Source organism: Canis aureus, chromosome 5 (genome assembly GCF_053574225.1).
Source record: "Canis aureus isolate CA01 chromosome 5, VMU_Caureus_v.1.0, whole genome shotgun sequence".
Taxonomy (NCBI): domain Eukaryota; kingdom Metazoa; phylum Chordata; class Mammalia; order Carnivora; family Canidae; genus Canis; species Canis aureus.
Window position 1 is genome coordinate 3,747,719 of NC_135615.1, and position 26,200 is coordinate 3,773,918.

General features: G+C 36.7%; 1 protein-coding gene and 1 long non-coding RNA gene across 9 annotated transcripts in view; one reads left to right on the plus strand and one right to left on the minus strand.

Moving 5' to 3' along the window:
• Positions 1-1,855, plus strand: part of LOC144313626 (uncharacterized) — a 45,291-nt gene extending 43,436 nt beyond the window's left edge. For all 3 annotated transcript variants that reach the window (XR_013379255.1, XR_013379253.1, XR_013379254.1), the window contains one exon: positions 1,422-1,855. This is a non-coding gene — a long non-coding RNA (uncharacterized LOC144313626). The remainder of the gene's footprint in view (positions 1-1,421) is intronic.
• LOC144313622 (uncharacterized) lies at positions 609-26,172 on the minus strand. 6 transcript variants are annotated; one of them, XM_077896661.1, is made up of 6 exons: positions 26,058-26,152; positions 24,537-24,613; positions 23,388-23,465; positions 3,928-3,980; positions 2,044-2,116; positions 609-863 (listed from the first exon to the last, which is right to left on the minus strand). In XM_077896661.1, exons 1-6 carry the CDS (start codon positions 26,110-26,112, stop codon positions 825-827), a joined length of 375 nt encoding a protein of 124 aa, XP_077752787.1. In that variant the 5' UTR covers positions 26,113-26,152; the 3' UTR covers positions 609-824. The 6 variants fall into 6 exon arrangements, 2 of the variants coding, with proteins under 2 accessions (XP_077752787.1, XP_077752786.1); XM_077896660.1 differs by lacking the exon at positions 2,044-2,116 and having other exon boundaries at positions 635-863; XR_013379223.1 differs by lacking the exons at positions 2,044-2,116; positions 23,388-23,465 and having other exon boundaries at positions 667-867; positions 26,058-26,158.
• Positions 26,173-26,200: the final 28 nt, after the last annotated feature.

The following is a 26,200-nucleotide window of genomic DNA, read 5'->3' on the forward strand; positions in this document are numbered from 1 at the left end:
TACAAGCTATTTGGGCGATTTTTACTGGCTTGTAAGATTAAGACCACTTACATAAAAATCATTAAAATTTACTTTTAATTGAGAGGATATATGAATAGCATTTAAATTTACTATTAAACAGCTACTTGACAATATTTGAGAGCAGAAGAGACTTATGACGCTAACTAGTGTATCAAAAGCAATGACAGCCAGAAGATACCAGAATCATTTATCAACATTGCTGGCTAAGTAACCATCTTTTTTTCTCTTGTATGTTAAGCAGCTGTTTTTTAAGGGAGGGGAAATAGTTTTATTAGTGACATCAATAATGTAGGAAACTTTCTAGAGGGATTTCTGAACAGATGTCTTGTTACTGAATAGCCTACAAGCATAATAATAATATATACAGTTGAGGGCAGGAATTTTTTTTTATAATAAATTTATTTTTTATTGGTGTTCAATTTGCCAACATACAGAATAACACCCAGTGCTCATCCCGTCAAGTGCCCCCCTCAGTGCCCATCACCCATTCACCCCCACCCCCCGCCCTCCTCCCCTTCCACCACCCCTAGTTCATTTCCCAGAGTTAGGAGTCTTTACGTTCTGTCTCCCTTTCTTACATTTCCCACACATTTCCTCTCCCTTCCCTTCTATTCCCTTTCACTATTATTTATATTCCCCAAATGAATGAGAACATACACTGTTTGTCCTTCTCTGATTGACGTATTTCACTCTGCATAATACCCTCCAGTTCCATCCACGTTGAAGCAAATGGTGGGTATTTGTCATTTCTAATGGCTGAGGAATATTCCACTGGATACATAAACCACATCTTCTTTATCCATTCACCTTTCGATGGACACCGAGGCTCTTGAGGCAGGAATCTAACTTATAGGAGGGAATGTTTCATAAAACATTGGATGCCAAATTACATATGAGACGATCAATATAGTATATGTCTTGACTTTAAGAAGCTTTGGGGAAATTATGTTTCAGTGGATTATAGTTTAAAAATCCAATATAAAAATCTTGATACCAGAGTGGGCCCATGTACCAACACCAATAAAACAATCCATTCAAGAGTAAACAGAGAACCCTTTAGTAACTAATGAAAATTCTCAGGCATTATGTAAAACAACAATTATTTCTTCCAAAGCTTTTTTTTTTTTTTTTTTTTTTTTTTTTTAAGGGAAACAACCGAGCACTGTATCATTGCAGAATATAAAGCTTGACAGGATAATATTGGGGTTTCTGGATGTTTTAAAATCTTTCAGAAAAGTATGTTTTTAATCATCTACACATGGATGGAAAAGAGGGTGGAGGTCAACCAGACCTGCTTCAATTTATATTAGAAGTAAAATGGGAGAGATTATTTTTACATTCTTCCGTATTAACGTTAAGTTCTATTAATGATCATCCTCTTCTGCTTTCTCTACCACTAGGGAAAGGATTTTGTCAGAAGGAAGTACTCTTTGCTGTGTCTGCTGTCAGAAGGCCCACTTGTGAATGTGTGGAGATAACTGAGCCAAGTATATGTTACAGACCAGGAAGCAGATTCTCACTTTACATGTAGCTGCCACTTTGAAAAATGGCAATTGCGCTGTCATTATTTCATTTTAGAATTCTTCTAAAATATATTTTAAAAATCAATAATTACTATTTTTTCCCCTCATTCACACTGGAATATTGGCCAGATACCAAAACTCTTCATGCCATAGGATGCATTGTGTTTTACTTTGGGAACTTTCAGGGCAATAGACCACTAAATAAAACTGGCTTAGTTAAGGAACACTCTTAATTAACATCATATGTCAATAAGTCTGGAAGCAGGAGTTCCACCATTGTGACTCAGTGTTAGCCTGCAGACAGACTTCTAGGCTCTTGCCTTCTTCTTTGGTTACGTGGGGGCCCTCATTGCTAGATCATCACATTTCATAGGACTGCAGCAGAGGAAAGCAGAGTGGTGAACCTGCCCCTGTGCTTCTGTCTTACTAGAAAAGAAAACATTTCCTTGAAGATCTTCCCTTTAGGTCACACTATTGGAACCCGTCACACCACTCTTACCTGCAAGGGAGGCTGGGAGAGTGACCAAATCAGGTGGGCTCTAGTAGCAGGGAAGTCAAGGAAGTGAGAATGGCTATTGAGCAGATAAACCACAGTCAGCTGCAGATTACTGGTTGAAATTAACTTTCAAGCAGTATCATTTAGCCAACATGCCTAGTCTTCCGGAGTATTTTGTTCAGACAATTAAGTGTGATCTAGATCCAAGAAAACCTTGATATCTACATTTTTTTTCCTTTTGAAATTCACACAATATAATTTTCTGTACAGTTGGTGTGAAAGTAATGTCAAAATAGTTTACTACTTGCTTTATTTATAATATGTATAAACTGGGTAGTATAACTGCTTAGTTCCTATTTAAAAAAAGATTTTATTTATATGAGAGAGAGGGAGCAAAAGCAGAGGTAAGGGCAGACTCCCCACCGAGCAGGGAGCCCGAGTGGGACTCTATCCCAGGGTCCTGGGATCATGACCTGAGCTGAAGGCAGGTGCTTCACCAACTGAGCCACCCAGGCACCCCTGCTTAGTTCCTTTTTGTTAAGCCTCTTTCTTCCCTTTTGGAAACTTCATTAAAAACAATGACACGATTCTGGAATTTTATACTTCTTTCAAGTCTTACACCATATAACTGTTAAAAATAGCTAAAACATGCTATAGGAAAAACTGTACCCAATCCCATCTCTGAAGGGCTCATGTAAGTGAGAGAATCTTTGTATTAAAAAATGCTGCTGGGGGATCCTTGGGTGGCTCAGCGATTGAGCGCCTATCTTCAGCCTATCTTCTCTCTCTCTCTGTCTCTCATGAATAAATAAATAAAATCTTTAAAAAAATTAAAAAAAATGTTGTTGCATAAGAGTTAACTTCTGGTAACAATGGTCCATTTAAAATGATGGTCTGAAATAATAATAAAATGTACATTACTAATACAATAATAACTATGGAGGCACTAAGGGCATGGAGGTGATGGTGATGGCAATGGCATTTCTTTCTATTTTGTTTATCTTTAACCAGGTTCAGGTAATCAGATGTAATTTTTATTTGAGAGGTGATCGCAATTTTTTTTTTTGTCTGATTTGAGCCTCACATGCTCTTTCAGAAGCAATTGTACTTTTATAGTACTAACCTTATAGTTTATAATAAGTATAATTCATAGTATAATTTATAAAGACAAAAATAAGAAAAAAAGATGTATTAGTAGATGGAATTTATTGAAATCATACCCCATTAATATGAACTCCTGGTATGCTTTCTCACAACACAATCCAGTAGGGTTTGGTTTGAAAAATTCTACTTTAGAATGTGTTCAAAATATACTATTAAGGGACACCTGAGTGGCTCAGTGTTTGAGCGTCTGCTTTTGGCTCAGGTCATAATCCCGGGGTCTGGGATCAAGTCCTGCACGGGGATCCTTGCAGGGAGCCTGCTTCTCCCTCTGTCTGTGTCTCTGCCTCTCTCTCTCTCTCTGTCTCTCATGAATAAATAAATAAAATATTTTTAAAAAGAGGATATACTATTAAGTAAAATAAAGCAGAATAGAGAACTATATGGTATAAGCCCCAATTAAACTAGAAGGAGTCCATAAAAATACTAACTATAGTAGTATTTGAACTGGATTAGCTAGGTAATCTTTATTTTCCCTTTTCATAATGGTCTGAATTTTATACTTAGAAAAAAATTACCTTGAAACAACCCATGACTTAGCATTTATGTAGTATTTTGTGCTGTTATTTTATATAGTTTCTCTTTTTTCCTTAAGTGGATCAAAATTACCAAAGAACAAGAATCATGACTTAGCTATCTTTCCTCCCCAACAGAGATTCTATTCCATGTATATGCTGTCAAAACATGTGATAGCCAATATATAGATGATTGATGTATCGTCCTTACCTTTGGTTGAATTCTCTATTCCAGTGCTCCAGAGCGATCGTCTGATTGAGAATCTGTGGTTTTGAAAGGGATGTGAGGGAGGAAAGGATGAAGTTTGTCATTGCAAGGCCACAGAATTGGCATTAGAAATTGAACTCTGGTGGCACCAGTCTTGTCTGTCCTTGGTACAATGTCCAGGTTGGCCCTTGGCTGATGCAGCCTATTGCTCATGATATTGGGCCACTCACATGGTATTCCATAGTGATATACCAAACTGTTTGAACCTTTCTTTTTACTGGTTATGGGTAAAGTACAAGTTAGTGAGGAAGGTTGTGTGCAGTGGTAAAGACGTGATTTGGAACAGGCTGCCCCAGGAGGAATTCCAGCTCAGTTATTTGCTACCCATGGAGACATTTTTCTGAGCTTCATTTTTCTTCATGCTCAAAGTATGTAATGATAAATATGAGTTCCCCATTGGTTATGAGAGTTAGATGAGCTAAAAGCTAAAAGGCAACAAGCACAATGTCTAGACTTTGATACATGAATTGAGCTTTGTAATAGTTTACTCTTAATGCCCTGAGTGATAGGAAATATATCTGTGACCACAAAAATTGCTGCAGGATGAAGTTATCCTGATCTTACACTTAAAACATTTTTTTTCAATGGTAGGGAGATCTCTTTCACCTCTCATTGATAAATTCAATAAATATTTAGTACAAGTTGTTCTGGTTACTATTAATGTGTAACAGTGACCCCAAATCTCTGTGGATTAAAACAACCATTTTGTGTGTGTTCACAAGATTAAGGATCAGGAATTTAGAAGGATCAGGAATTTCGGATCTTGCTTGGGACCTCTCTTATAGTTGCAATTGGTTATCTGTAGGACTGCAGTCACCTGCAGACTTGGCAGGGTTAAATGACTAAGCTGGCTGACCTTCCATGTGTACGTTCCAATATGGCAGCAACAGAATAATTGAACTCCTCATATGGTGGGGCATTCCACAGAGTGAGCATCTCAAGAGAATTAGGTAAAAACTGCATTTTGTTTGTTTTGTTTTGTTTTAAGTGATTTAGCAGCAGATTTACACAGCATCACTCTACTGTGCTCCGTTGGTTGAAGCTGTAAAAGTCAGCTCAGATTCAAGGCCAGGAGCACGTGCTTTCCCCTAATGGAAGGAATTTAGGGGGCCGTATCTTATTTATTTATTTATTTATTGTATATTTTTTTTATTGGAGTTCGGTTTGCCAACATACAGTATAACACCCAGTGCTCATCCCGTCAAGAGTGGGGAGCTATATTTTAAAATAGCCACACCAACCAAGTGCCAGACCCTATGTTAAATGTAAAGGCTATAGAGATAGATGAGACATTGTATTAGAGTTCTCTAGAGAAACTGAGCCAATGGGATATATATGATTTCTTATGAGGAATTGGTTCATGTGATTGTAGAGGCCGAGAAGTCCCCCAGTCTGCCATTTGCAAGCTGGAGATTCAGGATGGCAGTGCTGTAGTGATGGTATGGGGTGGTGAGAGAAGTGTTGGTCGTGGGGATGGTGTTTATGCATGTGATTTAATGGAGACAGTAATAATACCTAATTTTAGGTAGCATTGTCTCTGTACCAGGTAATTTGTAAGTTTTGACTTATTCGATGTTCCCAACAACCCCATAAGGCACATAATATATTATCCTCCATTTTACATATGAAGAAATGGACAATCAATAAAGATTAAAATAGAGAAAAATTATAGGGTATAACTTTAGTTGGGAAGCCATGGAAAACTTTTCTGAGAGGATAATTTTTAAGCTTAGAGCAGAATGACAAGAAAGTGCCCAATACACAAAGTTCAGATTAGGCAGGGGGAGGCAGCAATGCCTTTCAGTTGGTCAAAACCTGAGGCTGTGATGATATCCTAGGTTCATGTGAGGAATGGCCAGGGCAGTGGGATGGGGCTATGAAGAGGGTATGTGGATCTGAGAGATTTTGGAAGTGGAATCAGCAGGACTTGGCTGGTACTTGGGTCAGGAAAGTGGATAAGACTAAATAGTTCTCATATATCATACACACAGCAAAGCATAGGCCAAGTTTCCTCCACTGTCATCTTTATCCTTTCTACAGCTGGTATCTCACTCAGACCTGCAAACAGCCTCTCCAGTCAGGTACTATATGCCTATTTTTCTCATGAGGACACTGAAATTTAAAGAAAATGAATAATTTGACCAAGATCACACACTTTGTGAGGTAAGCATAATACTCAATATATGTGTGATTCCAAAATCTTTCTTCTATAATACATTTTTTTTTAAATTCAGAGACTTAAGCCATTTTTATATGTGGCCATTATAGAGGACTATATCCTGACTTCTTTCACTTTGCCACTAACTCATAATCACCAGAATCAGATTTTTCCACAAGCAATGTAAATAATTGAGTAATTTATATTTTTAAGCAGATTTAAAATATCAATTTAAAAATAAAAATGGTCAAAATCAAAATTTTATTAAAAATATCTATATTAAGATGCCATAAACACTTACCAATGATGAGATATATGCACACTTCTTTAAGATACATTATCACAATGTAAAAAGACATTATCACAATCAATTTAAATAAGACTAAGTAAATAATCATAGATGTGCCTAAAGATACATTGCATAGAGATTTTCCCCGCAGTATTGTTTACAATGATTAACAAATATGGAACAAACCAAATGCCCAACAATATAATTTTAGTTCAGTAACTAAATGGGTGGTTTTTAAAAAATAAAATTAGTATCATGCTTTAATAGACTATCTAATAATGTGAAAAAGATAGTCACTATGATGCATTTGAATATGGAAGTTCATAAAAAAATAGCTACTGCATGATCTCTTGTTTGTTAATGGATGGTTAGATGCATGCATGCATGTAGGTGTGCATAGATGAATGGCTAAGTGGCTAGGAATCTAACCAAAACTAAATAGAGTACAATTCAGTGGTTGGATTATGGATAGTAGAGTGTGTGTGTATGTGTGTGTGTAAATATATATACCCCAAATCCAAATTTTATAAATATTATGTAAATTTACAAATACTCTATAAAAACATATTTTATTCTATAAAAATAAATAAAAATAAAAGTTGATGCATTTAAAAAATTTTAAATACATCATTGTTTTACCCCAGGTTTTATATATATATATATATGTTGTATACATATACACACATGTATATATATAAAGAAACAGAAGTATCGAAAGGCCCCACAATGCCTATAATGTTACATAACAAGATGAGCAAAAATGTCAGGATTGAAAGCCTAGTCTCTAAATCCCTCGTCAGGTCTTTACTGTTATACCCTTTAATTGTCTGGAAAATTAAAAATTGATCGAATCTGTCTAAACATCGTTGAACTCTACCTCAGTTAAGACTCTTTCCCTCATTTGTATATATTAAAAACAACTTCAATTCAAATGAAACAGAAAAAATGTTAAAAGCTTTTCTTACTGTCAGAGTAATATGAATGTAAACAATATGAAGGAGCCCTTCAGATGGTTTAATCTAAACAAACAAAAAAATTAAGAATTCAGCCTTGTTTCAATATTTCCCCAGAAGATAGACTCATAATTAAACTTTTCACCTTTCCAAATTACTAACTCTGTATCCTGCACAGTGGGTGGTTTTCTTTCCAGACATTCTGACTGGGAACAATGTATAAAGCAGGAGTCCCTGAATGGAATTTATAGCTAAATTTAACTAGGCATATTTTAATAAGATTAGCATACCTTTGTTTTTCAACACTAAATACCTTGCAATTAACTGAATTTAGACAGCATATTGTTTCATCAGAAGTGAGATGTGAAACCTTAATTTCCATATTTATTGATGTCGTATATGGAAAGAAGTCTGAGTAAAAATTCCTCTGTCTGCCCTAAAGAGATTTCAAGAAGGAAAGTGTGTTAACTTTTCCAGGAAGCTCATGTAGACACTGAATCTCACCTAGTCAATTCTGACTTCTGGAAAAATTCAGCATAGTTTTTGCTGGGGGGAAAAATAATTAAATAGGAATGCCTAGATGTTACAACTATGGTTACTCTGTCTAGACAGAAAGGAACTCAAAAGTTGTCAGTGAGAACACGGCAGCATGTAAGCCTCCCCAACCCCGGCTCCACAAAACTATAAAAGAACATTGTCAGAACCTGTCTTCTTCATTATCATCAGGTGACCAGATAAAAATCCTCAGTGTCAACAAATCAATATATCTTGCTTTCATGAATTCAAAATTGGACAAAGCTCTTAAAAGACATTTCTACAATGTAACCACAAGAATACAGTGTTCAATAATCTATAAAAATCAGTCAAAAGGGATAGGCAAGATGTTCCTTTAATATCTCCAACTTTTCTATCCTGGATAGCATACTTACAAGACATTCAGTTAAGAGTGCATATACATAGGCATTACCCACTGAGAACTACCTCGAAGGGGAGAAAATTAATTTGGCAAATTGCTCAATTCCTCACTAGAAGCTGTGAATGCAGCAGTTGGTCACTGGAGGGACAGGCTCTGCTTACTGAAGGTAATGAGTGAAAGATGGAAGTTCTTCCCAGGTATGGGGACTGGCTTTTCATGGGACTGCAACCCAGAGATGTACAGAAATCTACCTCCTTCTTCCCTGAGGCTAATTAGCAGCAATGCTGCATGTAAATAAACCCAGGAGGAGGTAAATAGAAGTGAAGGGAATTAGAGCTGCAAGTTATCACACACAAATAACTATATGTCAATAAAACAGTATATAAGATAATGAAGAAGTTTAGAGAAGACCACCAAAATCAATACATGTGTTAGTCTATATTCTTTTAACATATTATTAGATGAAATAGGCTTCTAAATATGAGAGTAGTATCTACCAAAATTAAACAGATAATTTGGTGAATGAAAAATTGGAACTCTTTAGAATAAACATGCTCTCAGAAATGAACATGTCAGTATTAATTGAAACTTTTAGTGGTAGACTTGATATAAACATTAAACTTCATTTAATGGACTAAAAATGAGGCCACAGAATAATCTCATTCACTTTTAGGAAAACTGAGTGAACTCAAAGTTAAATATTTATAGAATTTTCACTATAATAACCAAATATTTAACAGAAAATGAATTTATCAAATAAGGAAAACTTTATATATATATTATTTCACTGACATATGGGAAACATTTTGGCAAATTACAGATCCTTGACTCTACTTTCTAGAATATTTGTCTCAGAACAATTGTTTTGCTTTCAGTTGCTGCCAATCAGTTATAGTCATCTTACAATTAATTTGTAAAATGTTTTAATAATTTTCTAATTTTTAACCAATTATTTTATCTTGTGTACAGCATCAGTCACCAAATTGGAAGAAAAATGTAAATGTTAGCAGTAAAATATTTTACACCTGCATCGGTTACAATATTATTTCACCAAATAAGAATGTCAGGACATGTGATACTCGGAAAGTTATAACTTAAATAGGAACCCCACACTTAACTCAGGGGTTAAGAAGCTTTATGGAAATCACTGTATGCTCCATCTTATAATTCATAGATGTGTCCATATGCAGTTCGTATCAGTGGTTCTGTGGTCAAACCTCTTTGAGGCTAACGTTTTCTCAGAGATTGGACAAGTTTCTCCAATGGTCAAACCAAAAAATCAAAGAGGCTAACGTTTTCTCAGAGATTGGACAAGTTTCTCTAAAGGTAGAATGATGACATGAGTCATAGTGTAAATGAGCAGTGCACACCTATTTTATCTTTGTAGGAAAATGGTCTTCTTTGGAGATCTAGTGAATAATGTGTGTGTGCACATGTGTATATGTTCTACTGCACATGTTTTTATAATAGAAAAAGAAACTAGAAAAGGAAGCACAGAATTTTAAAAACTTCAAGTTGACAAGTGAAAAACTATATTTTTAAATTTTTGTTTTGTCATAGTAATTTAAATTTTTCTTTCAAGAAAATGAATCAATAATATAAATATATCATTTAGCACAAATACAAAGCATGAATAAGAAAATAATATTACATAATTATCATCACTAATATTCAGTGTTTTCTGATACAAATTTATTAATGTTATGACAAAACTAGAGTTTTGATTCTTAATTTCTGTTTGTTCTAATCGATCAATAAAATGAAGCATTCTTTGCCCTACTTTTTGTAAGTTTTATGAGCATGCCAAAGAGATAACTTTGGTATTTTGTCTGGCAGTACTCCTTTCCCACAGAACTGCAAAGGGGTGGTATAAACATATAGAGAATAATGAAGTAGTCCCTACTGATGGTGAACTAATGTTATGTAATACAATATGGAAACATCAGAAATTTTAGAGGGCTAAAAATTTGGACTGGAATGAACAGGAAGTGGCAAAAATTTAATCTCTACCTGTATCAGTTCCAAAATTATAATGCACTAGATTCTGAATGTTTCACAAAAGAATAATTACTAACTAAATTCAGACTATATTGAAATTATTTAGGAAAAATGATACCATACCATTGTGTGTAGTACTTGCAGACAGGATTCCAAAAGTACAAAGAAATAATTGTTCCAGCTGACACTTTGGGCATCATGATGACTAGGCTGAATGCTGTATTTTCCTTTTTTTTTTTTTTAAGGTTTATTTTATTTCATTTTTTAAAAGATTTTATTTATTTATTCATGAGAGACACAGAGAGAGAGAGAGAGAGGCAGAGACACAGGCAGATGGCGAAGCATGCTCCATGCATGGAGCTCGATGTGGGACTCGATCCCGGGTCTCCAGGATCAGGCCCTGGGCTGAAGGTGGTACTAAACCGCTGAGCCACCTGGGCTGCCCTGAATGCTGTATTTTCAAGAGAATAAGCCCCAGAAATTTACCCGTTCTTGGATCCAATTTACTAACCTTGAAACACAAAAAGATATATCCCAAGAAGGAATTGAACACAGAAAAAAGAAGCATTGTGTTTTAAAGAAGCAGATATTAGGAGGAAAGCTAAGAAAGGACATTATTAGAGGTGGGGATAAATCTGAGTAAGTATTGATCATAAAAAATCATGACAAGGGGGATCCCTGGGTGGCGCAGCGGTTTGGTGCCTGCCTTTGTCCCAGGGCCTGATCCTGGAGACCCAGGATCGAGTCCCACATCGGGCTCCCGGTGCATGGAGCCTGCTTCTCCCTCTGCCTGTATCTCTGCCTCTCTCTCTCTCTGTGACTATCATAAATAAATAAAAATAAAAATAAAAAATCATGACAGGGACACCTGGGTGGCTCAGCAGTTGAGCACCTGCCTTCAGCCCGGGGTGTGATCCTGGAGTCCCAGGATCGAGTCCTGCATCGGGTTCCTTGCATGGAGCCTGCTTCTCTCTCTGCCTGTGTCTCTGCTTCTCTTTCTCAATCTCTCTCTGTCTCTCATGAATAAAAAATAATAAGCTGGAACCATACTAGAAAACAACATATGAGATGAAGAGGGAATAGAGTCAAAGCAAAAAATGTAGTGAATTATTAAAGAGGTGACTAGACATTATATTAACAGAATGGGTAAAACCAAATGATCAGCTCAATAGATGCAGAAAAACCATTTGACAACATTTAACATTCATTCATGATAAAACTCTCAACAAAATAGATTAGAGAAAACATACCTGTACATGATGAAGGCCACATGTGACAAACCCACAGTGAACATCATACTCAATGGTGAAAAGATAAGAGCTTCCCCTCTAAGATCAGGAATAAGACAAGGATGTTCACTCTTACTACTTTTATTCAACATAATACTGGAAGTCATGGCAACAGCAATCAGACAAGAAAAAGAAATAAAAAGCATCTACATGGGTAAGGAAGAAGTAAAATTTTCACTATTTCCAGATGACATAATACGATACACAGAAAATTCTGAAAAGCCCACTAAAAAACTATTAGAACTAATAAAATAAATTCAATAAAGTTGCAGGATACAAAATCAGTATACAAAAATCTGTCATGTAAAAAAATACAAAAAAAACCCCACAAAAAAGCCCCCACAAAAATCTGTCATGTTTCTACACCAATAATGAAGTAGCTGAAAGAGAAATTAAGAAAACAATTCCATTTACAATAACACCAAAAAGAATAAATTACCTAGGAATAGATTTAACCAAGGACGGGGAAAGACCTGTGTTCTGAAAACTATAAAGGACTGTTGAAAAAAAATTAAAGATGACACAAGCAAATGGAAAGATATATCAAGGTTATGGGTTGGAAGAATTGATATTGTTAAAATATCCATACTACATATAAAGCAATCTACAGATTCAATGCAATTTTTATCAAAATTCCAATAGTATTTTTCACAGAACTAAAACAAATACCCTAAAATTTATATCAAACCATAAAAGACGCTGAATACCCAAAGCAATCTCGAGAAAGAACAAAGATAGAGGCATCACAGTCCCAGATTTCAAGATATACTACAAAACTACAATAATCAAAACAGTACAGTAGTGACACAAAAACAGATGTGTTAATCAATAGAACACAACAGAGATCCCAGAAATAAACCCATACTTAAATGATCAATTAATCTATGGCAAAGGAGGCAAGAATACACAATGGAGAAAAGATAATCTCTTCCACAAACGGTGCTGAGAAAACTGGACAGCTACAGACAAAAGAATGAAACTGAACTACTTTCTTAAACCATACACATAAATACATTCAAAATGAATTAAATACCTAAATGTGAAACCTGAAACCATAAAACTCCTAAAAGATAACCTAGGCAGTAATCTTTTTTCAGCCTTAGCAATATTTTTCTAGATGGGTCCCCTCAGGCAAGGAAAACAAAAGCAAAAATAAACTATTAGGACTATATCAAAGAATTTCTGCACAGTGAAGGAAACCATCAACAAAATGAAAAGGCAATCTACTGAGTGGGAAAAGATATTTGCAAATGATATGTCCAATAAGGGATTAACATCCAAAATATATAAAGAACTTGGAACTCAACACTAAAAAAAATGGATAGTCCAGTTTAAATGGACAGAGAACTTGAGCAGATATTTTCCCAAAGAAAATATCTTTGGGATATGCATGCATGCAGATGGCCAACAGATGCATAAAAAGATGCTCAAAATCACTAATCATCAAGGAAATGCAAATCAAAACCACAATGAGGCACTACCTTACACCTGTCAGAATGACTAGTATCAAAAAGACAACAAACAAGTGTTGGTGGGGATGTGAAGAAATAGGAACCCTTGTGCACTGTTGATGGGAATGCAAGCTGGTGCAGCTACTGTAGAAAAGAGAATGGAAATTCCCCAAAAATTGACAATAGAAAAACCATACAATCCAGTAATTTATCCAGAGAATACTAAAATACTAATTCAAAAAGATATATGCACCCTCATGTTTATATCAAAAAGATATATGCCACGTTTACAATAGCAAGTTATGAAAAAAACATGTGCCCATCAATAGATGAATGGATAAAGAAAATGTGATATATATTTACAATGGCATATTATTCAGCTATAAAAAAGAATAAGATACCACCTCACACCAGCCAGAATGGTTAAAATTAACAAGACAGGAAACAACAAATGTTGGAGAGGATGTGGAGAAACGGGAACCCTCTTACACTGTTGGTGGGAATGCAAGTGGTGCAGCCACTCTGGAAAACAGTGTGGAGGTTCCTCAAAGAGTTAAAAATAGACCTGCCCTACGACTCAGCAATTACACTACTATTTACTGCAAAGATACTGATGTAGTGATCTGAAGGAGCACCTGTACCCCAGTGTTCATAGCAGCAATGTCCACAATAGCCAAACTGTGGAAGGAGTCACAATGTCCTTCGACAGATGAATGGATTAAACAGATGTGGTATCAATCAGAGAAAGATAATTATCATGGTTTCACTCATATGTGGAATATAAGAAACAGCTCAGAGGATCATAGGGGAAGGGAGGGAAAACTGGGTGGGAAGTCATCAGAGAGGGAGAGGAACCTTGAAAAACTTTTAATTATAGGAAACAAATGGAGGGTTGCTAGAGGGGAGGTGGGTGGGGGAATGGGATAATTGGGTAATGAACATTAAGGAGGGCACATGATGTGATGAGCACTGGGTGTTACACACAACTGATAAATTATTGAACCCTGAAACTATGATGTACTTACTATATGATGTTTAATTGAATTTAAATTAAAAATTTTTTTTAAGGAATAAGATCTTACTATTTGTAACATGGACAGACCTAGGGGATCTCATGCTAGGTGAACTAAGTCAGAGAATAAGAAAGACCATATGATTTCACTTATATGTGGAATCTACAAAACAAAACAGACAAATAAAAATAGAAATAGAATCATAAATACAGAGGGAAAACTGGTGGTTGCCAGAGGGGAAGAAATTGGGGGGGTGGATGAAATGAGTAAAGGAGATTAAGGGATACAAACGTCCAGTTATAAAATACATTGTCATGGGGATAAAAACACAGCGTAAGCGATATGATCAATAATATTGTAATAATATTGTATGATGACAGGTGGTGACTACACTTGTCATGATGGGCATAGCTAAATATAGAGAATTTTCAAACCATTATGTTGTACTCCTGAAACTAATATACCATTGTATGTAAACTACCCTTCAATTTTTTTTAAAAAAGAAGTGAATAGAGATATTAGCTTTATTAAATCAAATATGGATGTTAAAAACTTAAAGTTTACAAAAAAGAATAAAAATTAAATGTGTAACTTTCAGTCTAGTAATGGAAACTAAAGAAAACGTGATCCAATAGAAGGCAGGAAAGGAGGGGAACATTTTCCAGAAAAAAGAAATGTCAAACAGAAAGAATAAAGTGTAAAATAACTTTCATATCTTTATGTATAAATTATAAAATGTTTCATCAATTCTAAGGTGCACATGTGTTCACATTTTAACATTTCTGAAATCAGAATGCACATTTAAACTGATGTGTTTTAAAAATTATTGTTGGCCATGCACAATTATAACATGGATATCAATAATATGCATATGTGAATATCAAAGTGCCAGCATCAAAACTTGCATAATGGATGGCAATACCTCAGAAGAAAAACCTGAAAAAAATAGTAGAGTAGTATTTTAACTCTTAAGAACCAAACAGTTGTGGGGAGTGATGAATCAAACAGGTTTTACAACATTCCCAAAGCTAGACTCAAAAAGAGGTTTATTCTGTGTAATTGCAAAGCCAGGGTAGGAGCCAATTCTAGTGGCTTTTAGTTCTTTTGAGAAATGCTGCTTTTCAAAGCACGGGGGGGGACAGGGCATGGAAAACACAAAGATTGGTGACCCTACATCAAAAACTAATTGAGAAGAGTTATACTCTGAATGTGATAATTTTTAGAAATACTTTATTAATTTATCTCACTTATATTTATGCATAAGATCAACATATTATTTTAAAATATTGATAATTAATTATAAATGACCTCTTTTAATAAGGTCCAAATAAGCATTGTGTCACTATTTAGTTGCCATATAATTTTTTAAAGATTTTTACTTATTTATTTGAGAGAGAGAGAGAGCATAAGTAGCAGGGAGGGGGGTTGGTGGCAGAGGGAGAGGGAGAAGCAAACTGCCCCCTGAGCAGGGAGCCCAATGTAAGCAGGACCCGGAATCATGACCTGCACCAAAGGAGACTCTTAACTCACTGAACCACCGAGGCGCCCCTATTTTTCTGTTTCTTAATGGTAATTAAAATGATGTTGCATCATTTAATAAATGTAAAGAAACTGGGCTTCCTAAATAAAATACAGAGACTTGCAGATTGTATTTTGAAAATCTAGTTATATGTTGTTAATAGGAGACTCGTCTTAAACATAATGACAGAAAAATTCAAAGTAAAAGAATGGGGACATATATCTGAAAAATACTAACAATAACAATAAAGCCTCATCTAGACATATAACCAACAGCAAAATTGACTTTAAAGAATAAAGAAATAATGAAAGGAACAATTCATGAGGAAACTAACAATTTTGAGTCTTTATGCACCTAGGCTAAAAGCAAACTAACAAAATGGATTTACTGGGAAGGACTAGAAATTCACACTTTTGATAGATTTTAACTTACATTTTTCATTAATTGACTAAGTGGCCATTTATAGAACCCTACAGACAACAGGGAAAATCATACTCTTTTCAATCACACATGGAACATTTATAAAAATTGACAATGGACAGAGCCACAAAACAAGTCTCAAAAAAAAAAATTCTACATCATACAGAACATGTCCTCTAACCAAAGCATGATTAAAAACTAGAATTAAAAAACACTTCTGAATAATTCTTGGTTCAAAAGTAATTATAATAAAAATTAGATTTAACAAAACCAAATACAAATTTCTTGAAAAGACTAAAAAAATGGACAAACTTCTGGCAAGATTATTTAAGAAAACTACTCAAATGCTAAAACTTAGGAATAATGGGGAAACAAACTATAGATACAACAGTGTTTTTACAGAACTTTTAGCAAAGTGGTCCTAAAATTCTTGGAGGAAAATGAATTTGAATAACCCAGGTAATTTTGAAAAGGAAGGTCAGTGTGTCCTCACCTATTAGAATCTAAAGCTCATAAAACCACAGTGATTAAAATATGTATTAGTGCAGAGATAGAAAATAGCAGTGTAGCTGGATAGAACCTAGTAACAAACTCAGGTACATATAAGATAGTGTACAGGTAATACACTAGAGGTGACCTAACAAAGGAAGAGAAACAATGGACCATTCCGTAACTATCATCTTAACTGCCAATGCATGTGAGAAGAAATAAGACACCTACTTCACATGAATAACAAAAATAAATTCCATATGGATTAAAACCTAAATATGACAAGAAAAGCCTCAAAACTTTAAGAAAAAAATATAGCATAAATAACTTTATATGTTAGGGGAGGATTTCTTAAACAAGTCCAAAAAAACATACAGGAGAAGATTGATAAATTTCAGCAGATTAAAATTTTTAAGACTGTATTACCAAGTATATAATAAACAAAACAAAAATACAAGCAAGCCACAGAGAAAACATCTTCAAAGCATAAAGATGAATATCCAAGATATTTTTAGGACTTCACCAAATCAAAAAGAAAAAAAAAGGCAAAATAATGCAGAAGAAAAAAAAATGGACAAAAAATAAGAAGAGGTAATTTGTGGAAAAAGTAACCCAACCGGCCAAAAAACATATAACCATTAGCAAACAGAAACACAGATTTTAAACAATGAGTTTCCTTTGTAAACTTATTAGACTGGCAGTCTGATCTCCCCAGTGTTGGTGAGACTGTGGGAAATCATAAACTCCTAAAGAATCAATTTGAAATTAAGTGAAGTCTACACATCAGCCAATCAATTTCTACTTTAGTAGTATAGATATCTTCTTTAGAAAAACTCCTGAACATGCGCATAAGGGCACGTCTGTAAAGAAATTCCCTGCAACAGTAAATGTACTGGTAAGAATATGGGAATCACCAAACTGCTGGACAGCAATGGAGTAAATAATCAAGAGTGGCTTATTCATACAAAGGAATACTATGATCAGTTTGCAAATTTTAACCAAAACAATATTAAGCAATATGATGTTAAGTTTATAAGACTATCTATAAAAGGATAGAGATAATGCCACCGGCAAAATATCTAAAATCCATTCAAAACCATACTATATAGTTTATGTATATGTACGTGTACATGTATTATATATGTATAAAAAGTGCCAAAACGTTCAAGGGTTCAACTCACAGTATCTTTAAGGGATTGTTTATTTTTAGGATAAAGAAGGATGAAAGCTGAGAATTTAGTCATATTTGTAAAGTTTTATTTATTTAAAAGAAAAGAGATCTCAGACTATTATGGCTCATGTATTTGTTGCATTTTCTGTATCTCCTATTGTTCATTAATATAATTTTTATGATTATAAAGTTATAATTTTATAATTTTGTTCCATAAAGGAAAACAAAGTATCACAATGGGGATCAGAGATAAAGAGAAATTGTATTACCCCCTGGATTATGAAATAATGGAAAAATAATATATGAGATAACTGATGGAAGATAAAATACATATTTATAAGCAACAAGGCTGATTCTACTGTTTAAAAACACTGAGAAAAAACAAAAAACAAAAAACAAAACACACTGAGATACCGTACATGGTATGGGAATGAGCCCAATCTGTAAAACATCAGTTTTAATATCTATCTAGCAGCTTTTCCATGAGGCTTAGACATTATGAATAAAAAGATACACAAGTAAAGACAGATATGGACAGTCATGTAGCAGATTGTTGGTTGCTAGCCAACATCCATCTCTACTTCTCTTCTTTTTTTCTTATAAATCCTAATTTTATTAATGTTTCACCCTTCTGCACATGGCCAGGTACTTTACAGGAAAAAGAACTAACCCAGCTCAGGAAACGGGCTAACTTGACTTCTTTAAGCCAGTATGGTAATCACATTTCCTTTACCAACGCCCGGTTTAGGAATAGGGGTCCAGCCCGATACAGCCAGGAAGTATTCCAGAAGACTTTGGGGAAAGACGTATTCCCAAGAAAGGGAAAACAAATGAAATGGCCCCATTGTTGTTTGCGTTTGTTATACCTCATGGGATGTTGTCTCTGGATGTGAAGCCGAGAGCTGCCAGGGCTGTGTCCTGACCTCGAGGTCACCAGTGTCAACAATAAGGGAGGCAGGAGGAGGAGGAGGCAGGAGTAGAAAGAACCTGACTCTGATGATATTTTTGAAAATCTGTATCAGCCAGCCTGGGAATCTACCCTCTGTCTGTACTTCTTGTTATGTGAGAAAATAACTTCCCATCTGACCATGATTCAGTTAACAGGGTTCACTGTTACTGGTTGCCAAAACATCCTAAATGATTAAAAAAAAAAAAGTCAAGCCCAAAACCTTGCACATCAAAGCCATGCTATCAATGGCAGCTAACCTTATTTTTCCACGCCAACCTTTTCCACTCAGTCTCTCCTCACTATCCTCCAATACATTACCATATCAACACAGATCAAACTACTTCTGTCTCTATTCCGGTCACTCCTGTTCTTAAGTGAAGTGACTATTCTCTGTAGTAACTATTAGCATAGAACCTAAACTTCATTTCCTAAGTACAGTTTTTATTGCTCACTTGGGGAATTTAGGAACAAGGCTTATATTCATCACTCTGTAATTATGAATTATAGTTCAGGATTCACTCCGTTTAGTTTTACCTATTTTTTTTACTTTAATAAAAAAAAACTCAGAAAGTATAATTTCAATGGATTACCTTCCAGCAGAAACCTTGGTATTTTACTACCACGAGGCAACCAAACTCCAATAGAGTCCTAATAGAAAATGAATCCTTTCAGAGTTTTGACAGATAAAACATCACGTGAATTTTTTTGTTCTATTTATTTTAAGACTGGAGGACAAGACCAAAGACATCACAAAATGAAGAGATGATGCCACAGGAGATGTGAAGATAGGCATATTTTTTGAAATAGGAATCCAGTGACCATGTGGATCCCACTGGAAGCCGTAATGATTTAATCAACAGGATAATAGACCATCAAGTAAAACAAGAATCCTTCCTTTTTAGCTCCCAAAAGTAGCAGAACATGATAAAGCAATATATCTGAAGAAGAGATTTTCCCCCAAGAGTGACAGTGGTTTACTGAAGCATAGACTTACAAGTGGGGGTGAGAGCAAATATATAACGTGAAAAGCCAGCTGGGTGAATCTGGTTTACCGTGGGTGAGACGGGGGAACCTCCTGGTAGGAAACCCTATCCTAACAGATCCAGCAATCACATTCTACTAAAGGGTTTGCAGGCAAGAGTAAGCAAGGAACTAGCAGCTACATACAGAAGAAGGGCAATTGCCAAGACCAATTACAGAAACATCGCTCAGTCATAGTGCCACAAAGATTTTCTTAAGAAGCATGAAATGTAAAGATAGGAGTAATGTACAGAAGGTGAAGTTGAATAAGACACGAAATGCTAGAGGAAAGGTAAAGGACAAATGAACTTGCATGGAGCATAATTCTCTCCACACTGGATTGTTGGGGCGGTGGGGGGGGGGCGGTGGGCAATGGCTGCAGGCAGGAGGCAGGTGGATATAACTACAGTCTGAAACACCCATATGACTCCCTTGGAGTCCACGTTCTCTGCAGCTTCTTGCAAGATTTCATTATTCGGCCCCACATGGTTCAGGAAACCATACAGGTGAGAATTAAATTTCCATCTCACAGTTCCTTAAGCGTCATGCTTCCCACCTGTTCAGTAAGGTGTTCCTTCAAGTTACTGCCCTTCGGGGAGTTTGTAATAAGACAGGGACATGAGCAAACAGTACAGACCACCCAGCTCGTTCTGTCAGACAGAGTCATTCTCCAGCCTGGCCCAGCCAAGAGGCCCTAGAGGCCACTGGATTTCTGAAAGCAGGCATATACTATCCTTTTAAGCTAAACACATTGCTCTAGTAAAATAAATAACTGGAACCTTATTAACAGATCCCACCTGCACGCAGCGGTGGGGAGAAGAGGAGAACAGACTTAAGTTTGCTGGGTAATTAACACACAAAGAGCACGAAGATCTTCTTCGAAGATGACTAGGCTATACCGTGTCTGACCTTGAGCAGCAGGAGTTAGACCCAAATAAGTACTGGCCTCTTACCATGTGGCGTAACCCCCTGGGGGTTCTAGCAGACACCTATTGCCTATACAAGGCCATCTCCCTACCCTTCTTCCTCACTGGCAAAGCCCTGATTTTGTTCAAGTGATCCCTCCTCAGCAAGCCAGATCTCAGTATTGTGGCCTGTCACCCAATTCTGTTCCAGGAAAGGCTGGAGACACAGAGACTACCCCTCTTTCTGCCACTGGATATTGCTTTGTGAAGACAGGAGCTGTAACCAGCAATCTGAAACCACTTTGGAACTATGAGGGAAACTAACCAACACAGAGGCCAACAAAGAAATAAAGAGAAAGGACCTTGTCTCAGTAGTGTCATAGATGTACAGAATTAACCAGTGTTGCAGTGCCCCACCCCCAGATCCCAGGAAATGTGAGGTAATGTGTCCTCTGGGCCACTTTCAGCTATCATCCTCTTGTTGGAAGCTGAAAATACAGTAACAGGTGCTGAACTCTGCTGATCCAAACATAACTGACAAAAGACGCAAATTATATCAACTGATTAAATGCAAATAAAAATGTTTTTGTTCAAGGAATGTTCTTGCTGTTACATGAACAAATGTAACAAATGCAAAGGCAATTCATCTTCAAGATTTGTAAATACTTTGTCACATGCTTAGAGCATTAGGTCTCTCCTCCAATTAGCAAACTCAGTGATCATTGTTCAAAATCTCTGTGAAGGCCTTTCCCAGCTCTTTTCAACACATTCAGTTGTTCCCTAGTATTATTTCTCTGTATTTTGTAGATACTTCTACCAAATGGTTGGTAGTTGTGTATCTGTTGTTGTCTCATGTGAGTTCCCTACAAAAAAAATAATATCTGTGATGATTAATTTTATATGTCAACTTGACTAGATCACAGGGTACCCAGATATTTGGAGAAGCACTATGTCTAGGTGTGCTGTGAGGATAAGCTCATCTTTCTGTATGAGGTTAACATTTGAATCATGGGACTTGATAGCATATTGCCCTCCCCAATGTGAGTGGGCATCATCCATCCTCAATGGACGGATGAGAATAGGCCAAAGGTCATCCACGAGGCCATGGCCACCCATGAGAATAGGCCAAAAGTCAAAGGAAGGGAGAATTCTCCCCTTTTCTGCCTGTTTGACGTGAGACATCAGTCTTCTCCTCCCCTGAGATTGGATATTACACCCTGAGCTCACTTGGTTCTCAGACCTTGAGAGTTGGACTGAACTACAGCACTGCCATCCTGAGTGCCTCCACCACCTCCACCACAACATCACCACCACCAGCACCACCATCACTTCTATCACAACCACCAACACCATCACCACCATTGCCATCTCCTCCTTCCCACAACAATGCCTGGCACATACTACACCATGAATGTTGGCTGAGTGGGTGAACTTAAACTATTGGCCATCGTTTCCTAACATATTCTTCTGTTTCATTGCCCTTCTCCATAGGATTGCAAATCTGATCACAGCACTCCTTTTTTGCCCCCTAATCACCTCACGGTCTGATACACAGTGTCCTCTAATGTGCCCTTTCATGTAGGTCTCCTGATGGTAGCACCTTTGCCTTCTGCTTCAGTTGTACAGACCCACTGTAGTTTCCAGAATGGGTCAATTGGTCTCTCCTGCTTTTGTGCCTTTACTCACATGTGTCTCCTGTCTGGAATTTATTTTTTTGTCTCATCAATCTGGCTAACAAATTTATTCTCCAAGCTTAAGCTCCTGCATCATTTCCTTTTGGAATTGCATCCTGAGCTCTATTTGTCTCATCACACATTGTTGATCAGTGCCTCCTCTGTACTTGGTTACTGGGATTCCATCCATCATCATCTTTTTCTTTTAAAAAAGATTTGTTTGTTTATTTATTTATTTATTTATTTATTTATTTATTTATTTATTTATGAGAGAGGGAGACAGAGAGAGAGCATGAGTGAGCTGGGAGGAGAAAGTCACACACAGAATCTTGAGCAGACACCCCCGCCTCCCCTGCCGAGTGGGAAGCCTGATGGGGGCTGGATCCCATGACCTAGATATCAGGACCAGCCGAAATCAAAAGTCGGAGGCCCAGCCACTAAGGCACCCAGGCGCCCCTCCATTCATCTTCTATTACAGCACTTAGGCTCCAGCAAAATGGCAGAGCTTCTTATGAACTTCCTCTCCTGGATGGTGAGGATGAGAATTAAGCCTTGCCTGTGCTGTATTTCCAGCAGGTGGCACATTGATAGGCACATATTTGATGCTGAAAAAGCATTAACTGAATGAATAAACGAATGAATATTCCATTACATTTCTTGTGTGGGTTAGACACCATTCAGTTAATGAATGAGAGGAATATACTTGGGAGTGAAACAAATCTTATTAATAGGTTTCTGGAAATCTGGATAGAACACTATATTCAAAAGTTTGTTAAATAATAAGCATAAGTATCATAATGTATTATTTAAGCATATGTACTGAATACATTAGAGGGGTGGGGTGGGGGACATGGCTCCTGAGTGTGTCAGGCACAGCTTGTGTACCACTATCCCAGTTCCATTTTATTCCAGATGCTACTGTAATGACCAATCCTGTGCAAGCTCCAAACAGTTTTGTGCAGGTATAATCTGATGGTGTAATCACCTCAACACGACAGTTCCTGTTTCTACTAGTCTTGGAGCTTCACTGAGTGGGATACCTAACCATGGGAACTGGCTCAACACTCAGGCATCAGCAACCAGGAGTGTGAGTGTGTTGGGGGTGGGGAGTAGTTAATCGGGAGTATTGCCTGAGGGGCCACCCTTGACCAATAGGGGCTAAAGCCAATGGATAAACGTTTCCCCTTTACCTCCCCCAGGCAGGCAGTTATGACATACACTTCAATAAGGCTCCTCAGAAGGTCCTGGCAGGATCCAGCACCAGTTGCCTGCAGCAGTGGGGAATTCAATTATACATCCCTAAAGCTGCTATCCCTTTGGCCTTGTTTCATCCTCCCTAATCTTTCCCTTCTGTGTCCTGGGGTCACCTTTGTCTAAAGCTCCCCTCTTAGGGACACCCGGGCTAACAAGGACTTTTGCAGTTTCAGGCTTAAAACTATGGGGAGGTCTCATGCTCTTACATTCTGAAAAACTACAATTTTCAAGAATGAGATTCTTTACAATATGGACAATGATTTGGTTGTAATGTGTTTATTTCTCCCTTTTTGAATACCTGGAATTTATGGATTTTTAATAATGCCTACAGAAAATAAGAATCATTTTTCAAGCCTCTGAGATTATACTTAAATACTTTATAAGTTTGGTTACTGACAGAAGTCAGTTGTTTTATTAATTGTGTGTTGATACTAATATGCTTGTAGTAAGTGGCATCCTTTTTGGGAGTTGTTTATTTGAGGAAAGTCTTATGTTGACTATATTGATTGATTATAATTGAAATTCTTTGCTTAAAGAGGAAATACTAAGGAGTTTACTCAAAATTTTCAGACTGGTTAGGCATCTAGGTACAGCTCTAGTCCTAAGAACTCATCCATCCATTTACCACAGTAAATTCTCATATGGCAGGCAGTTATAGAGTAACCATATACTCAGGTTACAATAGAAGTTTGGCTCCTGCTCTTGAGCTACTGCCAGGTTGGAGAGAGATCTCCTTGTAGCAAGTGCAGTGGAGTCCTGTAGGTACCTGTGCAGAGTCAGGCACTGTCTAATCAAGGGAGTTGGCAGATTTTACTGAGGGTAGAGAGTGGGAGGGGGAGAAGTTCATGAGAGCTTCATACAAAAGGTGACATTTGGGTCTCATCTCCAAAGCAATGCCAAGGATGGTGAGTAGGGAGGGGCAATCCAGAACCAGGGGACAGTATAAACAAAGTACAGAAGCAGGAATGTACCTTGGTACTTGGGAGGCGGTGGGCGGTAATATGACTTAGATTTTATTATGTAAGCACTGGTAGCCACTGAAGAACATTAGGCAGGAGGGTGATATGACCAAAAACACAACTTACTGTGAGAACAGAGACAGGCACGCTCATTTCAAGACTTGCAGTAATCAAGGTGAAAGGCACTGAAGTCTTATGATATCCTTAAAGGAAATAGAGAGAAGAGGGGTGGCTCAGAGGTTTAGCGCCTGCCTTTGACCCAGGGTGTGATCCTGGAGTCCCAGGATCGAGTCCCATGTCGGGCTCCCGGCATGGAGCCTGCTTCTCCCTCCTCCTATGTCTCTGCCCCTCTCTCTCTCTATGTATATCATAAATTAATTAATTAATTAATTAATTAATAAATCTTTAAAAAAAAGAAATAAAGAGAAGAGCTTGTGTGGGAGTAGTTAGCAATTAGGGCCTCTTATTGATTGGGGTGCAGTCTTTGCTGAGTCTTAGGAGAATTTATTGGTCTAATAATGCCCTAATAGGTATTAGCCCCAGAGAATAGGGGATGGGAGGCCCTGGCTCATCTACAAAACTTTTCATAAATGTTTATGTTGGTTACATCCTTGTTAATATTTGATCACTTGTTTCCAGGTTGGCACCCTCCACCTACATAACAAGTGATGAGGCAGGGAGTGAGTTTATAGATATTCTTTTGCACCCATTTCAGAGATATTTTTCTTAAAAGTCTCATCTGGGAATCCTACCCTTTGGCAGTTGTAGCACACAGTATCTGACCACAGACTCAAAGAGTGTAAAGCTGGGGCTGGGGAATTCTAACATCATGATTCCAATGATCTTTCTTGTGTTTTCTTAATGTCCAACATTATGACATTTAAACAGCAGCAAGCTCACATCATACAAGTAGAGAGCAAGCAAAGGCAAGTTTTTTCTTTTTTTTCTTTTCTTTTCTTTTCTTTTCTTCTTTTCTTTTTTTATTAAAGATTTTATTTATTCATTAGAGAACAGAGAGAGAGAGGCAGAGACACAAGCAGAGGGAGAAACAGGCTCCATGGAGGGAGCCTAACGTGGGACTCCATCCTGGGTCTCCAGGATCATGCCCTGAGCTGAAGGCAGGCACTTTAACTGCTGAGCCACCCAAGCGTCCCAAGGCAAGTTTTTTCAAGTTAAAAGAGGGAAGAAGAAACTATTCACTTCTGCATATGACTACACACTTATAAAAGATACGTGTTAATATTTTTTTCTGAATACATTTAAAACTACATTCTAATTTTTCAGAAAAATTTAAAAAATTTAAATCATACATGCATTGAAAATGATTTAAAATTCCTTAGGGAAAACATTTGTTCAAGGAAATATAGTGTAACTGAGTCTAATACAAAATTATAAGTTCTTAGAATGCAGTAATAACAATAGTCTACCACTTACATAAAAAAGTAAAACTTTAGATACTAACGTATGTGTGTGTATGTATGTGTGTGAAATTTGTACACAGCACAGACACACATAGATATATCTTTTAATGTATGTGTGAATATGATGTGTCTGTATGACAAACAATGTAACAGAATAAATTTACAAGTAACAACATTCAGTGGATATCTGTGTAAACCATGTCATAGTAAAAATAAAATTGACTACTTTGATAAATTGATTGCATAAATAACCCCAAATTTTCAACCGTCCCTGTATCCATATCCTTGGCAATATGATCTTGCAGCCACTCCCAGTGAAGAATGAACTAACTGTGTCTTCCCATTCTAAATCTGATCTGCTTTGTGACT